We start from the raw sequence: 17,110 nt of genomic DNA, 5'->3' as shown, positions 1-17,110 counted from the left end.
TACTCCAACAGGTCCAACCAGGATCCTGTAAGTCTACTTTAATAATTCCTTTAGGAAACTTTATCTCTAAACCTCCAAGATAGTGTCAGCAATCATTCCCAAGTACATGACCCACTGATATACATCTAACGGGTCTCACGAGAAGATTTTTATTACTGGTAATAAATAACCTTTCTCCCAACAATAGCTAGCCCTCAAGGTCCTGGAGACCTTGCTTCCAAAATTCCTTAGAGACTTACATCATCCCTAATCCCCTTTGCCCTCACCCACCGCCGAGTCCACCCTTACTCTGCTAAAAACTCTGACTGTAATCTGGTTTGGGGTCCAAGTCCCTACTCCACTGTGTCGGGTATACTTGGGCTCAAGCTTAAGCTTGTTAAATAAACCCTTGTGTGATTGCATTGGTGTTGGCTCCTTGGTGGTCTCTCGGACGTGAAAACTCGGGTACAACACAAACTATCTGCTCAATAATCATCACTCGTCTCTTAAAGCCACCCTTCTCTCTCTACAGTTAAAACACTAGTACTTCTAAAGTATCACGTTCTGTTCTAATCTATATCCAACCTGTAAGAGACTTTTCTTCCCTTCCCATTATATGGGATATTCCTGTGATCCTAGTAGACTACACGTGTGTGTGCATGTGTGCATGTGTGTGTGTCTTGTTTGTTTTTTAATAGTGCTTTTCTTTGAACTTATAAGGAAACAGTATTTGTGAGCATCTTTGGAACTGAAGGAATGAGGGATTTTTGTTTTGTTCCTGGGATTTTAGTGAACTGATCTTTCTACCAGGGTAATTCTTGCAGATCTGGTCTTCAACACAGGAACGCAAATAATAAGGAACAGAGAAGTTACAAGAAGAGGAAATAAAACAAGATTGTAACTAAATTTAAAGTTGGCAGGAGATGAGGCGAGCCTCCTAGGAACAGAGCCAGCGGGGCAAATGAGAGTGAGGGCTAGGGGAGGGAGGGTATCACCACTGGAAGTGGGAGCAAGTGGCAGGCCTAGAGGAAGTTCAGCAGCAAGTTAAGAAGAGAGGATCTGGAGACAAACAGCCCAACCCAGGATGGGATTGTAAATATATGTGTTTCACTACAAAGCAGTTTAGAGTCGAGACAAAGAAAGGAAGAGGTAAGGATGACCTCATAAATCTGCAGTCGGATCAAGTCAGAAAGTCAAAAAACAAGGGACAAAGACATTTATTTTACACACAATGAAACCATTAATTCTAAATTCACACACACACACACACACACACACGTGCACACACACACATTTTAACAGAAATGGCACAGTTTGGAAGAATTTATAGTTCTCTCCTTAACAGCAGAGTCAAAATTTTTACTCTTTTCCAAGTAAAATTCTGCTGGGGCTCTAATAACAATTACTGAAGTTAAAAGATATTTAAGCACTCTAATTGAAAGTCATTTATTCACCCAAAGGCCAAGTACAACACTGGCAGGCAGAATATTTGATTCCCCTTCCAGCCCTGCCAATGTATTCTGCTTCATAATAATGCAGATAAAGCGATGTATCTCGCAGCAAAAAAGTGATTCTGTTTCCACGGTAACATAACTCTGGGCTGCGTTTCCTTAGTGGTGAAGGACAACTGCTCTGTCTAATGGATGTGGGTTTGAAGGGATGATTAGGAATGAAGGAAGGACTGAGCCAAGACCAGTGAAGGTAATTTCACTTCTGGCTGCCTGTCACAAAAGCACCAGAACACTGTAAAATAAATATAACTATCGTGTGCTTTAAAAAAATAAAATAAAATTCTACAATTCAAGAATTTCTGCATTGGCTTTCCCCCAAAACAATCACCATGGTGGTGGTGGGGGGGGAATGCCCCTTTTCCCTCTTAGTTATCTCCTCGACAAACTCCCCAAAATATTGAACATGTTTTTATGTCCTGGTATTGTTACTCAGGTGTTGCAAATTGTTCCCTTCACTAATCTAAATATATTCATGTTTCTCTTCTTGGACCACCTTTTCTTTACGTCTAGACCCTCATGTCCATTGCCAAGATGTGCCATACCAAACAATATGGCCTCTCTATTATTCTGACCCCGCTTAAAAATGAATTTCCCCTGCAGGGCAGTAACCCAGGGTACGAACAGTGATATTCAAGAGATCTTTGTGTCCTAGACTTTGTTTAAGAAAATGGCATAAAACGGAATGAAGCAGTTACTTCATCATGGTTTCACAACAATTTAATGAGGGACTATTACTTACCAAGCACATTGGTAGGTACTGCAGATACAAAGAACCAACACTTCCCTCAGGAAGTTATGAAGGCCAGTAAGAGTAAACTATTTATTTACCAGTACGGTAAGTACTTCATATAAAACACGGAGGGTCAGGGGCGCCTGGGTGGCTCAGTGGGTTGAAGCTTCTGCCTTCTGCTCAGGTCATGATCCCAGGCTCCTGTGATCGAGACCTGCATTGGGCTCTCTGCTCAGCAGGAAGCCTGCTTCCTCCTCCTTCTCTGCCTACTTGTGATCTCTGTCTGTCAATTAAATGAATAAAATCTTTAAAACAAAAACAAAAATATGGAGGGTCATTTGTTCTGCTCTTGCGTACTTGTTGACAATTTCTATAACAGCCTGCCCTTGATACAGGGGCTCTGAGTGAACACAAGCACCAAGACACACTGAAGGAGTGGTCTAGGGAGTGGTCTAGTATGGCTGGACAGTGCCACGTCTGTGGTAAAGTTCCAGAAGAGGCTGTATTTGTAAGCAAGAGTCAAATCATGAAGGACTTTGCATGTCATTAAGGAGCTGGGACTGTAGCCTGCAGGTAATGGAGAAGCACTGATGATTAATTTTAAGGAGCAGACTAACATGATTAGATTGTATTCTAGAAGATTACAGTGGTAATCGTATGAAAGATGGAATTTGAGGGAGGAGTTAGTGAGACTAGAAGAGAGAATACAATTAAAAAGCTTCTGTGTAATACAAGAAATAAATAATGAGGGCTTGCAAGGAAGTTCTAGCACTTAAGAGAGAGTGTGCTAAAATCAATGGCCTGTTTTCAAATCCTGGCTTTACCATTCACTCCTGTGACATTTGAGAGAGTTACTTGACTTCTCTGTTCTTTACTTTCTTGATCTGTAAGATGGAACAACAATAATAGTAGGGCTGTTTGAAGATTAAGTGAATTAAAATGTGTAACACATCAGTAGCTGGCCTGTGCAAATGCCCAATGGATGGTAGCTATAACCAGTGGAAGCAAAAGCAGAGAGGATGGAGAAGAGGGCAAGAAAACGGACATCAATATATGTGAGATGAAGAGAATTCCAATTATATCCCTGGATTCTGGTTTCAGTGAGAATGTAGATATACAATGATAAGATACAGAGAGTTTATGTGAAAAGGCGATGAGTTTAATTTTAGATGTACTGAGTTGAGTCACCCAAAATATATTTAGGATATGTGAGTCTGGGATTCAGGGGGAAAAGTTCCAGAAAAGAGGTGTAGGTATGTAAAACTGAGGACACAGAAGCCATGACTTTGATAAGATCATGCAAGAAAGTCTACAGAGTGATAAGAGGGCTTGAGGACCAGGTGCTGGGGAACACTGACACTGAGGGGAGCCTAGAGGGAAAAGATTCTGCACAGAGCTTGAGAAGACAATCAGAGAAAAGGGAGGAAAACTAGGATTGGTGTTAGCCAAACCAAAGGCAAAATAGTGAGGAATATGGCAAATAAGTCTGTGGGTAACAGCGCTTGTTGTTGTCCCCCAGTGTCAGCACTCCCCTTGAAGCAATACCATTTTTGCCTGCAGCAAAATAAAAACTTCATTTCCTAGCCTCCCTTGCAATAGGGGTGGTCATGTAACGAAAGTCTACAGAAAGTTGTCCTGTGACAAAATGCGGGAACTTTAAGAGGCAGATAGCTTATCATTTACCCCTTCTTCTCCATACTTTCCTTTGTTCTTCTGGACATTACCTTCTCCATGAAGACAAAGTTAAGTGTGAGCTGGAAGAAGCTTGCATCCCAGAGGACTTTGCAGAGCAGAGCTGCCATATAGACCCAAAATACATGCCTTTAGACCATTACACAAGAGAGAAATGGACATCTCTTATTTAGGCTAGTCACGCTTTGTTTTGTTTGCTGTTTCTACTGGCTGAACTTAATTCTAATCAACACACTGTTTCTTCTCCTTCCATAAAAAAATGTTTTAGGAGAAATCATGACAGTTCAAGTGACCCTCTTTACTCCCTGTAAAATCTAGCTCAAAAATCAGATGAAAATGTTACTTAAATTGTTACTGATTAAGAGTGTTATGGACTGGGTGTTTATTTCCCTTTAAAATCCGTATGGTGAAGCCCTAACCTCCAGTGTGATGGTATTTGGAGGTGGGACTTTGGGGAGATAATTGGGTTTAGATTAGGTCCTGAGTGTGGAGCTGCCATGATGGGTTAGTGTCCTGTGTCAACAGGAAGAGATATCAGCGCTTTCTCTGTCCACCATGAACAAGGCAATGGATTAGTCAGCCAAATGCCAGATCATGGATATGTTTCCTTCCTTCCTTTCCTAGTGCCCTTCTGTTCTCCAGGACGGGGTAGAGCAAGAAGAAAGAGATGGGGGAAAGAGTAAACGCTGCTTACAGAAATCACTACTATGGACCTTTGGTCTCATTTAGTTCCTGCCTAACCTGGGAATAAACCTGACAATGGAGGATACCCTAGCGACCCTGGTTAGGGTTACAGAATTCTTACCAAACACAGGAGCCAGGTGGTGCATGCAACCATGGGAGAAACACAAGTAAACCCCCGAGTATCAATTTCATGAAGACATTTGGAAAAAACAACCCTTTTCACAGAAAAGAGAATGGAAAATTTTTGTGAGTTTTTAAGAGAAAATGAGACTTCAAAGTTGTTTCATGTCTGTGGCAGTGGCTTTGGGTAATAACTCTACATTCCCTGGGGCTCCTATTTTTCTTCTGGTATCAGGAATATTTCAGTAAAAAATTCTCAGAAGCTCTAGAGTAAGATAAGTTCAGAAAAAATGGATTTGACAATGAGATTTGACAATCCTGAGGTCTCTGGTGACATGGTAACAGCAATTCCAGAGGCATAGTGTGAGGTGAGATAGAGAGGTGAGGAAGTGGAACCAGTAAGGCTCGCTAAGCTGTGAAGAGAAAAAAGAGAAAGGAGGGGAGCCACTGTGGGGTGTATGATCCTGTCCTAGGGCCATTGCTGTGTCCAGTGGCAGGAGGACAATGTAATCATTGCAATGGGGTCTATTAAAGGAGAGGCCTTTCTACAGCTGAGGCAGCACCACCCAACCCCTCTGGCAGTGGGAGGTAGCTGGCAGCAGGGCAGGACTAACTGGGGAGCATCAGTGGTCATGGAAGAAGAGTTAGAGTCTCCTTCTGACTATTTCCACCGTTAGTGATGGCATTTGGGGCCAATCAGGCTCTTGCACTGAAGTGGTTGGATTGGATGTTCTTTAAGTATTGCTCCAATGCTCACATTCTAGAATACCACTGTTTATTTTGGTGATAACTCATGGTCTCTTCCCTAGCCTTTTTGATTTCCTGGATATTTAACTCTAAGTGGGGATTTTCTGGACCAAGTGGCACATTAGAAAAACATTAGCTCTCTGAGAGTTGAAAGCTAAAAGGTTTCTGGGCCTGGATTAGGAAGAGGTACAATAGCTTTTCCCTCCTCAAGGTGGGGAGCACTGATGACCCTGTTCTTACACCAACCAACCCATGATTCTTGATTTCTCTCACCTTAGTATATACCTCTCTCAAAGGTGTGAGCCTTGGCTACAGCTAGTGGCTCTAGACCACCTGCCAGCCTCTAAGTTAATGTAGGACCAACCACAGGCAGATGTGGTGACAACCACAGCAACCATGATCACCGCGACCCTTCTGTGTGACAGCTAGTAGGGCCCTGGACACTACTCACTATCTCCAACATTCATTCCACTTGAGGACAATGTCCTAAATGCTGGCAAAGCATCAGTAGTGAAACAGGTAAGAATTCCTCTCCTCCTGGAGCTTATGTTCTGGGAGTATTCTTCAAGTCTTGTTCTCTCTCTCTTTTTTTTAATTTATTTTTTTAAAGATTTTTATTTATTTATTTGACAGACAAAGATCACAAGTAAGCAGAGAGGCAGGCAGAGAGAGGAGGAAGCAGGCTCCCTGCTGAGCAGAGAGCCCGATGCGGGGCTCGATCCCGGGACCCTGAGATCATGACCTGAGCCGAAGGCAGAGGCTTAACCCACTGAGCCACCCAGGTGCCCAAGTCTTGTTCTCTTGGAGGACTTGCTCTTCCCATTTGAAATTTGAAATTCCCAATTTGAAATTCCCATCTCAGTTCCCATTGAACAGATGAATGTGGCATCCATTCCTAGCTGCTTATCCATTCTTCTTTGTTCCAAACTAACAAACGTTAGACCGGCAACACACCCACTTAAAAATACTGACCTTTCTCCAGTCTCTGGTGGTCAGGGTGCCCAAGGATGTGTGCTAGCGTGTATTTGTGTGTGAATGTGTTTGTGTGTGAGATGCAGCAATGTGTGTGTGAAATGAAATCATGAGATACAGGTTGAAGGAACTGGAAAGGACTTCTATTCTTCCCAGATGGAAAAAAAAAAAAAGCCTCAGGAGGAGGTGGTTTGCTTTACTGCCTGAAGGAAGCCATGCTTGGCAGTAGAGCAGCCATTGTGAGACTAGGAGGCCACACACCACACATCACCGTACGTTAAGTACTAGGAAGGAAAAGGCTGTGAGGAGCCAACCCCAGCTGCCCCAGTTCTGAGCTACTGAATTATGGATTTCTTGTTCTGTGAGGAAAAAGGCCCCTTTTCGGTTAATTGTTCTTGGTGGATTTTCTGTCCTGGGGGGCAAGTACAGTCCTCACTGATCTGAGTGACTCGGCATTGGCTGCAGAACTCGTGGTGACAGCTGGAATGAAAGCCCAGATTTGTCTCCCACCAAAGGCCATGTTCCCTCTGGGCTGCTGTGCACCCTTAAGGTTTGCGAGGTTTGCACCCCTGCAAATGCAATTCTCACTTTCACTCCCTGGCTATGGGGAAAGTGTTCAGGGTCTCATGGAACTCTTAATGTTTGTAGGATTTAGGACTTCATTTCTACGTGTATTCTGTACAATACCTGATTTTTCACGGCTCCGTTCAGGTCTGCCTGCACAGCGAAGCGCTGACTTCTGTGAGCCGGCCCCACAGCACAGCATCCTGGAGCTTCCCATTCTCCTCAGAGAGCAGAACTGTAGAACTTGTTACTAAGCCACGCTGGCTTTATTTTTACTACAAGAAATAAGTCCTTGTAGCCCTGCGACCCCGCTTGACTGCACTCGGGAGACTGGAAGCCCAACCCACATTGTATCCCGCTGTTCCCTGCCTCCGGTTGATTTGTCTTCTCCTGTATGGATTTGGGTATCCTTGACCCCCACCCCCGCAAGAAAACCTTTTTTTTTCCTGTCACATTCTCTGAAGCTGATAGCTTTTCTATTACTGTTAACATTTCGAATAAAATGCCCTGACCTTCCAGCTGCTGCATCTGAGTCTTGTCCCTACTGACCTCACACATTCCAGGGCGCAGGTCTGGGGTACCCCCAACCTGTCCCCACTGGCCAGAATTAGCTAGGTCGAACCTATCTGTGTCCTGACTACAATACACACACACACACACACACACACACAGATGCACGCACACACACTCTTTAGAAAAATTATTCAGGTGAGCTACTTGGCGGCATCTTCCACATGGCAAAGGGACATGAATTATCAGTGACTAAAGCCCTTCTCACAAAATCACTGCTAAAGGCACAGATTCCTGCTTCAGGAACATACAAGAGACATTGCTTTAGGAGAACAAAGTACTGCCGTAGAACAACAGTGCATCACCACTACACCTTCAAAGAACAGAAAGCTCTAAATTGTCCTTCTCTCAAAGGATAAACTCGCCCTCAGGAAAAGGCAAACGAGAAATTGCAGTTCCTTTACCACAAGCTTCTTTCAGCTCTGGTTCTCAGTACCGTGTGCAGGAGCTAAGCACCTAAGGTAGACCCAAACCTAGTCATAACTCCGTCTTTTTTCTTTTCTTTTTTTGAATATTTGAAACATTATAGCATTGTTGCAAATGTAGATAAGAGATTACAAGCTCCATTTGGGGTATCTGTCTATGTGACAGACCACCTCAAAACTTAGTACCTTAAAACAACTGTTTTGATTTTCTCTCACAATTCTGTGAGTTGGCTGGAATCAGCCATGAGGTTCTTCCGCTCCCTTTGATGCCTGCTGGGGCTGCAGTCAGCCCAGGGCTGAACAGACTGGATGGTCCAAGATGGCTCATTCACAAAGCTGGTGCCTTGGCAGGGACAGCAGGGAGGCTGGCCTCAGCTGGGATGCTGGGACAGCTGGGCCACTTTCTTACATAGTCTCAGGTCTAACCTCTTTCCATCTGACTGCTACATGTGATATTTCCAGCAGGGTTATCTGGACTTCTTAAATGCAAGTTCCTCAAATCACTAAGGTAGAAACTTCTAGGTTTATAAAGGCTGAGGCCCCCAGGCTCTGACACAGCATCACTTCCACTGCATTGTAGGAGTCAATGAGTCTCAGGGCCAGTCCAGAGTCAATATGGCACTAGACTGCACAGCAGGGTGAATACCAGGGGGCGTGATCTGTTGAGGGCCATCTTTGGAAAGTGTCTGCTGCACTGTTGTTCATTGCTGTTCACGCTATTGAATGTGGAAATGATACTTGATATGTTCAGTCATGCTTTATAGAAGAAAATGCATTGGCTTATTAAGTCTATGAATCACCAAAATGCATAGATATTGGGAGCATCTAAGAGCTACACACATTCAGTGAATCTGATTGTTTGAAAAACATGATCAAGACGTCTGGGGAAAAGAAAATCACATTTCATTCCGTGGTTACATTCATAAGAAGTCAAGCTTTGTAAGTAGATGGGTAAATTAAATATTCTCAGGCTAATAAATTAGTAATTCCATGTACTGGATATTTATTAAGAATAGGCACTGGGCCATCGTTATTTATATGGAGTTTTACTTAATCTTCCCCAATACTCCATAGGGTGAGTATTATTAACTCAAATTTCCACATGAAAAACTGAAGTTCAATGAGATTTTCTAACTTGCCTGAGATGAAACCTCTAGTTATTGGATGAGCCAGGATGTAAACCAATGTCGAACTGATATCAAAGCCCTCGTGTTCTTAAACCCTACACCAGCATTTTATGTTTTGTCTTTGCTCACTCTTTTCTTAAATTGTTACAGAGTAATCTTCAGTTTAAGTGGGAACAAGAGCCACCTCTCATATTCCCATTTGCTAAAGATTTAGTGCCCATTTCCTATTTGACAGGCTGCTGCAGTCAAGATTTTAAAATCCAGTTTCTATCTGCGCATGATAGTCCAGACAATTCCCCAGAGCTCTCATATCTACAAACATATGCCTCTGTGCTTAAACTTGAACCTCATCCAAACCCCAAGGTTATTATTGAGCAAAATCCTCCTCCTGGTTTATCTAGGTATCTGGAAAGTTTCCCTCTGGCACTAGAGCTGTGAGTCACAACCTCTCATTCGTGCCATCTAAGGACAGAGAAATGAGACACCTGTGCTTTTCATTTTGTGGTAACATGATTTAGGAAATGTCCCACCAAAATCAGGTTATCCGGTGAAATGGAAGAGCTTTGGTGAAAGATTTAGTGATAGAAATTGCTGGGGGCAGCGGTAAGGGTAGAAATTGCCAGTGAACTTTGCACTGATATGGCTACCGTGTTTGGGTCATGGAGGTCTCCTTGGCACCATGCTCCAGCCACACCAGACTGCACTCCTTTATGAGAATTTCCTGTACTCTGCTGCCTTGGGGCCCCTATGCCATTTGTCATTCAGAAAGTCATCTGCTTTGGGATGCCTGGGTAGTACAGCTGATTAAGTGCCTGTTTCTGCCAGGTCATGATCTCAGGGTCATGAGATCGAGCCCTGTGAGATACATCGCCCCGTGTTGAGCTCCCTGCTCAGTGCAGAGTGGGCTTGAGATTCTCTCTCCTTCTCTGTCCACCCCTCCTACCCATGCTCTCTCTTTCTAAAATAAATAAATAAATCTTTGAGAAAAAGTCATTTGCTTCAATCTCCACCTTTCTAAATCCATCAAGTCCAAGCTCAAAATCAATTTTCTAAATCAAGTTTTTCATCACCTAAATTAAATCAATGTCTCTCTGTGAATCTGTATTAATTAGCTATTGCTGGAGAAAAAAGAAATCACCCCAAAACTTAAAGGCTTAAAACAATACTGTTTGTTCACAATTCTCTGGATTGACAATTTGAACAAGGTTCAGCTGGGATGGCTTATCTCCAGGTGTTGTTGGCAGGCTTTATTCACGTGTTTGCAATCTATAACCAGAGGCCACCTGGCTGAGGAGACCATACTCCCATGCTCAAGGACTTGACCATATTGTTTGAAGTAATTGGGTAGTTTGAGCCTTCTCTCTCCTTGAGCGGAGAGTGGATGTCACAAGGCTGTTGTAGAACATCATTTTGCCACATTTTATTGGTCAAACCAAGCCACAAGGCTAGCCCATATGTCATGTGTGGAAATTAAAATATGACTCCAACTGTTTTCAGTTGGTCTTACTGTTTTCATTTCCTTATCTATTTTTCTATCATCTTCCTCAAAGTTGCAACTCATGATTGATAAATGCAAAAACTGTGAACACATTCGATTGACTTTTCTCTGTAAACCATAATATTTTTATTTTGAAGTAATTGTATACTTAACAGAAAATTGCAAAACTAGTACTGGTAGTTTCCAGATATCCTTCAAACGGCTTAAGATCTTGTATAACCAGTACAACGGTCAGAAAAAGAAATGAAGTGTGCTTTTGAACTATTAACTAAACTAAACACTGTATTTGAATTTCAACACTACATTCTTTTACTGTTCTAGAATCTATCCAGGCTTCCATTCACATTATTTTTGTTACTCCGCAGTAATCTTCCACAGTCTTAAAACACTGAGGTTCCTCAGTCTTATCTTTACTGACCTTGATATTTTGGAAGAGTAATGACCCATTATTTTGTCAAGTGTCCCTCACTTGAGTTTTTTCATGTCTAATGTTTTCTCATGATTCAACATGATCACATGCATTTTGGGCAAAAGTACTACAGAGATGGTACTGCGTCCTCCTCACTTGTATCACGGGTTTATGATGGGAATGTGTGTTATTCCTTGATACTGTTGACCTTGGTCATTTGGTTAAGGTGGTCTCTGTCTGGTTTCTCACTAAAAATTTACTGTCTTTGCTTTTAAGTTAATAGTCAGGAGATACTTTGAAACTATGAAATTCTCCTCAAACTTTCATCCACTAAATCAAACACTGAACGGTGGTTTTGGCTGCAACAATTATAATTTCAGTGTTTGTTTAATGGTGATTTTCTATTCTCCTCTTCCTTCTATATTTACTCATTGAAATCTACTATCAGGAAGATTTTCCTTTCTCATTTATTTATATCACTATGAACTCAATATTTATTTTATCTCATGGGTAGCATTATGTATGTTGCTGCTCAAATATGTAAGCCATAATATGTTTAATTAGGAAAAACTCTTCTATAAGCATAGAGGCACCTGACACACTCAAAAACTTTTGCTAAATGAAAAATATCAAAATTCAGATTGTAGATCTCTCTATATTGAAATATGTAGATATTTGAGCTGAAATATTTTCACAAGTACTAGCTTTTAGCCTCCATTTGAATTCTTTTCTTTATTTTTACAAAATAACCTCACCAAATAAATTGTTTCTATTTATGATTTTGAATATTTTTCCAAATGTAGATGTTGTAAAATCTGGTACAGAATATTATTTTATTCTATTTAATAGGAACTCCATCAAAACTTCTTTCTATAAGTCAAGTTTTCCAAAATGTTATTAAAGAATTTTAAAATTAAACCTTCTTTACCATATAAACCCATTTTTTTAAAGCTAACTCCCGGTTTTAGTAGTGATAAATTTCAGTGTCTTCCTATTTGCAATTTCTTTTTCAAGTAATTACAATTGTAAAGATTAAAAAGCTGAAGTAGTTCTTTTTCCTCATTCTTTGTTGAATACTTTAACTAAAGACTTCTCATTAATTTTGAGTAAAATGTCAATTTCTTAAAGTTGATTACTGACCAGTAACAAAGAAAATATTACCATCATTGCATAAGATTGTTTTTTAAATTAATATCAACTTTATCCTCCACATATTGTATTTCATTTACTCTAACTTTGTATGTATAAAGCTGTGTGAATTTTGACTACAGTTACCATTTCAACTAATAGAATATCACAGCTTTAGTACATAATCACCACAATCTCAATTTCTGTTCCAAAGATTTCTTGGCTTTATCTTTATATATTTTTTAAAGATTTTATTTATTTATTTGACAGACAGATAGAGAGCCACAAGTAGGCAGAGTGGCAGGCAGAGGGAGAGGGAGAAGCAGGCTCCCCGCTGAGCAGGGAGCCCCATGTGGGATTTGATCCCAGAACCCTGGGATTATGACCCAAGGTGAAGGCAGATGCTGAACTGACCGAGCCACTCAGAAGCCCCATAGATTTCTTACTTTAATAAAAATACTAATTTACTGAGATGTTGTGCTCCCCCAAAATATGTATTCATATTTTCATTCGCATTCACAAGCTTAATTTTTAAAGTAAGAATAGCATTCACAATTCACAAGATTCACCTTGGAAATAATAAACTTCCAAAAATTTTCTTCTGTTCTGTGAATTGGTTAAACTTTTTTTTTTTTTAAAGATTTATTCATTCATTTATTTTAGAGAGAGAGAGAAAGTGAGGGGAGGGGCAGAGGGAGAAAGAGAGAGAAACTTTAGCAGGTTCCACACTGAGCATGGAGACTGATGCAGGTTGGATCCCAAGACCCTGAGATGATGACCTGAGCTGAAACCAAGAGTCAGATGTTAAACCAACTCTGCCATCCAGGTGCCCCTGGTTAAATATAATGATATTTTTTATCATTATAGGAATTAATTGATTTTTAAATTTAATTTACCTGTTCACACTGTTTAAAACTGTCATAATTTGACTGTTTGTAAACTCTTCTGCCATTGGTATCAACTCATTAATAACCATTGCTTTACATTTCTCATGGGCCCAAGGAAACTCAGAATTAAAAGTGAGAACAATCAACTTAGGATAACTGTCCTTTGACCTAACGAAGCCATGCTGCATGAAGTGCTCAATGTCACCCACTTCCGCAGCCGCAAGTGTGAAACTGCGTGCCCTTGGGCTTAAAATCGTAGGTAAGATTTCCACAAGTGGGAAGAAGTTTGGGAAGAAGGTTCCAAGGGAAGGGAGCAGCACGAACAGAAGCTGGTCCATGAATGCCAAATGCCAAGGTTTGAAAATAATGGGCACAGTCTTTATAAAGCAACGACTAACTTCTGATGTAGATATTGCTGCTGTTTCCGCAGATTTCTGTCTTCTGATTTTCTTACGGTCAGTGATAGTATTAAGAGCCCCATGGTGGATAGCGAGTGTTCTGTGTGTTAAATGCTCCTCATCAACTTTCTTCAGCAACAGAAAATCAATAGTTAATTTTTATTAAACATGCATAGAAGAAACCCTTGCTTCTGAAAGGGCTTATTGCAAAACATAACCAGATCATTAAGTAAGCATAACCAGTTAGCATAACCAGATCATTAAAAAGTTATGGATTTATATCATAAGATAAATTACCAAACTATTGTAGCAACGGCATCTAGATACTCTGTAGCATGACTGCAAAGCTTTTACCTCTCACAGGAATTTTGCTAACATCTAATCTTTAATTCCCTATAGGTCCTACTAGAACCCACTGACTAGTATCCTGGGGGCTTCGTGCCTCTCACAGGTCTTGGCATGGGCCACCACACATAGTCACTGCTATCCCCAGTGGACAGCAGAATCTGTAGCCTCAGACACATCTCCCAGCACCGCCCGAACAGGAAGCATTTGGTTGAGCTTCACGTCCAAATGCCATCTTTTTATCAGCCAGTGCAGTGCGTGCTATACTTCAAAAGGTTGGGAAAGGAGGGATGGGCTGTCTTTCAGAGTTTGCCATGTGTTACAGGGAGAACTCTGTCACATATACCTGTCTCTTATATTCTATTAGGAGAGACCAGTTAGAAATGGAGTACAATGTAGAGGTCTCACCAAATCTCTTGTAGTACAATGATTAGTAATGATCCTCCTTAAAAAGGAGACATTCCAGGACAAATGCTAAACTGGACTGAATGCTAGAACAATAGACTAAAACCAGTACGTTCTAGGTAAATTAGGATACTTGCCTCCTTAAAGCTGGAATTGTCTTTGACTTTAGCACAGGTAACCAACCCCTAAATCTTGTTTATGCTTCATTCAACATTTCTCTTGAATCTGACCCCCCTTTTTTATTCTCATTGTATCCTCCATAGCCTAGATGCTTGCTACCACATGCCTGCACATTATTTATAACAATATATTTACTAGTCTAGGACTCATTTTTTCCTTCATTCCACTCTCTTCCTACTTACCATCATTTTCTTTCTCCAGAAACTTGTATGTCTCATCACACCCTTGCTGAAAAATCTTTCAATTTTTCCTCAGTACCTGCAGAGTAAATTCCAAATTTGATTCCAAGTATAGTCTGTCTCTATTCTGCACTTGCAGATTAATTTCTTTTTCTTTCTAAAGACTTATTTAGAGAGAGAGAGTGCGCTCATATGTGCAAATAGGAGGTGGGGTAGGGAGAGAGAATCTTCAAGCAGACTCCCCACTGAGCATGGAGCCAGCTGGGGCTTGATCTCACCATCCATGAGATCATGAACTGAGTTGAAATCAAGAGCCAGAGGCTTAACCAACTGAGCCATCCAGGTGCCCTAAGATTCATTTCTGATTCACTTTTGCTTCAGATTCATCCTTCACTCTTGCTTGGCTTGATCTCTCACTGTTTCCTAAACATGCTTGGCATTTGGCATTTGCTGTCCATGCTTTTGTTTATGCTGTTGCTTCTGCTTAGTCTTCCAGACCTGGACCCCACTTGTTGAAATCTAGACTGTAACCCCAAGCCCAAGTAACATTTTCAAGGATCCTTCTGTGATTCCGCATCTAGAAATAGTCTTCTTATCCTCTGAAGTTCTGCAGTAGTGTAGAAAATAGTCTGATGGTGTATTACCCAAATAACTTCAATTCAAGGAGCTTTTCAATGGCAAACTTTTGGAGGACAGAGATGATCTCTTTCATCTTTTGATACCCAACAATGCTTTATATACACTGCTACTTAATAACTATTCATTGAGTGAATTAATAAATGAATGGCCAATCAATCCACACTAAGGTAATAATGAACAGAGTCCTTCCTTCAGAAAACACATTTACAGCTTATTAGAAACTATGTTAGCTCAGGTTGCCATAACAAAATACCATAGATTGGGGGGAGGAAGGTTTTAAACAACAGACATTTCTCACAGTTCTGGAGGCTCAGAAATCCAAGATTAAGGTGCCAGCTGCTTCAGTTCCCAGTGAGGACCTCCTTCCTGGCTTACATGTGTCCTCACATGGTGAAGAGGGAGAGAGGGAGCTCTGGTCTCTCTTTCTTTCCTTATGCTAAGCCCATTATGGGGACCCTTTCCTCGCCTCATGACTTCATCTAAACCAAAATTACCTCCCAAAAGCCTCGCCCCCAAATACCATTACACTGAGGGTTAGGGCTTCAACATATGAATGTTTGGGGAACACAAACATTCAGTACAGAATAGGGATATTCAGTCACAGGTAATGGTTAAATTTAAACCTGTCTGTGGGAGAATCTTTTTGAGTGAGCTGACCTTTGGGTCTATAAAACACTACAAATAGGGTGATTCACCTTTGCATAATATCAACCTTGCTTATTAAACTTTGGATCTCACATAAATACTAAACAAGATCAATTTCATTTTTAAAACTCTGATTTTCTTTAATAAATAAAACCACAATGAGTAAAGACATAAGGTGTGTGTTTGTGTCTATATAAGTCTCAAAGAAAGGATCCACATCAAACTGGTAACAGTGGTTACTTATCAGGAAGATGGTAGCATTGAAGAGGTATATTACTCTTGAACTCCTGATTTGTTTTTAATATTTTTGTAGGGAACATACACTGCACGTTATATCTGAAATAGGAAAATAACCAAAAATATTTAAAGAAGTCTCAGCCTCCGTGGCACTATGTATATGATATCTCCGATGTGGTAACTGCCTTCAAAAAGTTTACAATATGGTATTCCCTTTGCAACTTCCAAGACGTGGAGGGGATACAAATTTGGTTCAATGCTTCTTCAATGATATCTTTGTATTTTTTTCCAAAATCTCACCAGAGTAAGAAATTAATCCTGTGACTGAGAGTAAAAATATATTTAGAAAGCAAGTAATATAGAGGAAAAAGGGAAAGCATGGGAAAAGTAGAACTTGCGTGTTTTAGAAATTATAAAAACCCTTCACACAAAAAATTTTTCAATCCCAAAGCCAATGGATTCATACACTTGAGATCTGAAAAAACACTGACTAAAATCGGTAAAGCTGTGAATGTATTTAAATATTTAATTCTTTAAGGATCAAGTAAGCATTAGCCATAAAACAAAATGAGAACATCTGGAAGGCAAGGAGGTTGAAAGATTGAAAATTAAAAAGCAAATCGTGTGCTTTAGTGCTACTGCGGGACTTCAGCAAATGGATAGAAACCCATTTGAAGACAAATACAGAGTTTGTGTAATTACAATGAGCCCGAAGATGGTTTTAGCATTTATACATCTCCTGGGAGGCTTGATGAGTCAGAAACATAAAACCAAAGCAAAGGGAGGTTATTAAAATATTATTTCCTGTTGTATTGTAGAACTCGAGAAGAGAGTAAACATACCGATGACTTGCATGGCCGGTTCCACGTCTGTTGTGGCCTCTTCCAACAATGACAGCAGTTTGGCTGATATCTGATGCACTGATTCAATGTTGCTAAACAAGCTATCCACGTCCAGCCGATCAATCTGAAGAAACACAAATAGTGAGCACCAGCTGATGGAGAGAGAGGCACTGTATTTAGGATGTTTTCTCCCACTA

The 17,110-nt window shown here is 40.7% G+C and overlaps 1 protein-coding gene across 1 annotated transcript in view; it reads right to left on the bottom strand.

The window, feature by feature from the left end:
• ARHGEF38 (Rho guanine nucleotide exchange factor 38) overlaps positions 1-17,110 on the bottom strand; it is a gene marked incomplete at its 3' end in the record, with an annotated part of 140,111 nt that overhangs the window by 56,370 nt on the left and 66,631 nt on the right. Inside the window, exon 3 of the mRNA XM_080796967.1 lies at positions 16,914-17,037. Within this exon, the coding sequence (XP_080653093.1) occupies positions 16,914-17,037 (124 nt within the window). The remainder of the gene's footprint in view (positions 1-16,913; positions 17,038-17,110) is intronic.

The sequence above is a fragment of the Martes martes genome (genome assembly GCF_963455335.1).
Source record: "Martes martes genome assembly, chromosome: 2".
NCBI classification, from domain to species: Eukaryota; Metazoa; Chordata; class Mammalia; order Carnivora; family Mustelidae; genus Martes; species Martes martes.
This window is presented reverse-complemented; position numbering and strand designations above follow the sequence as displayed.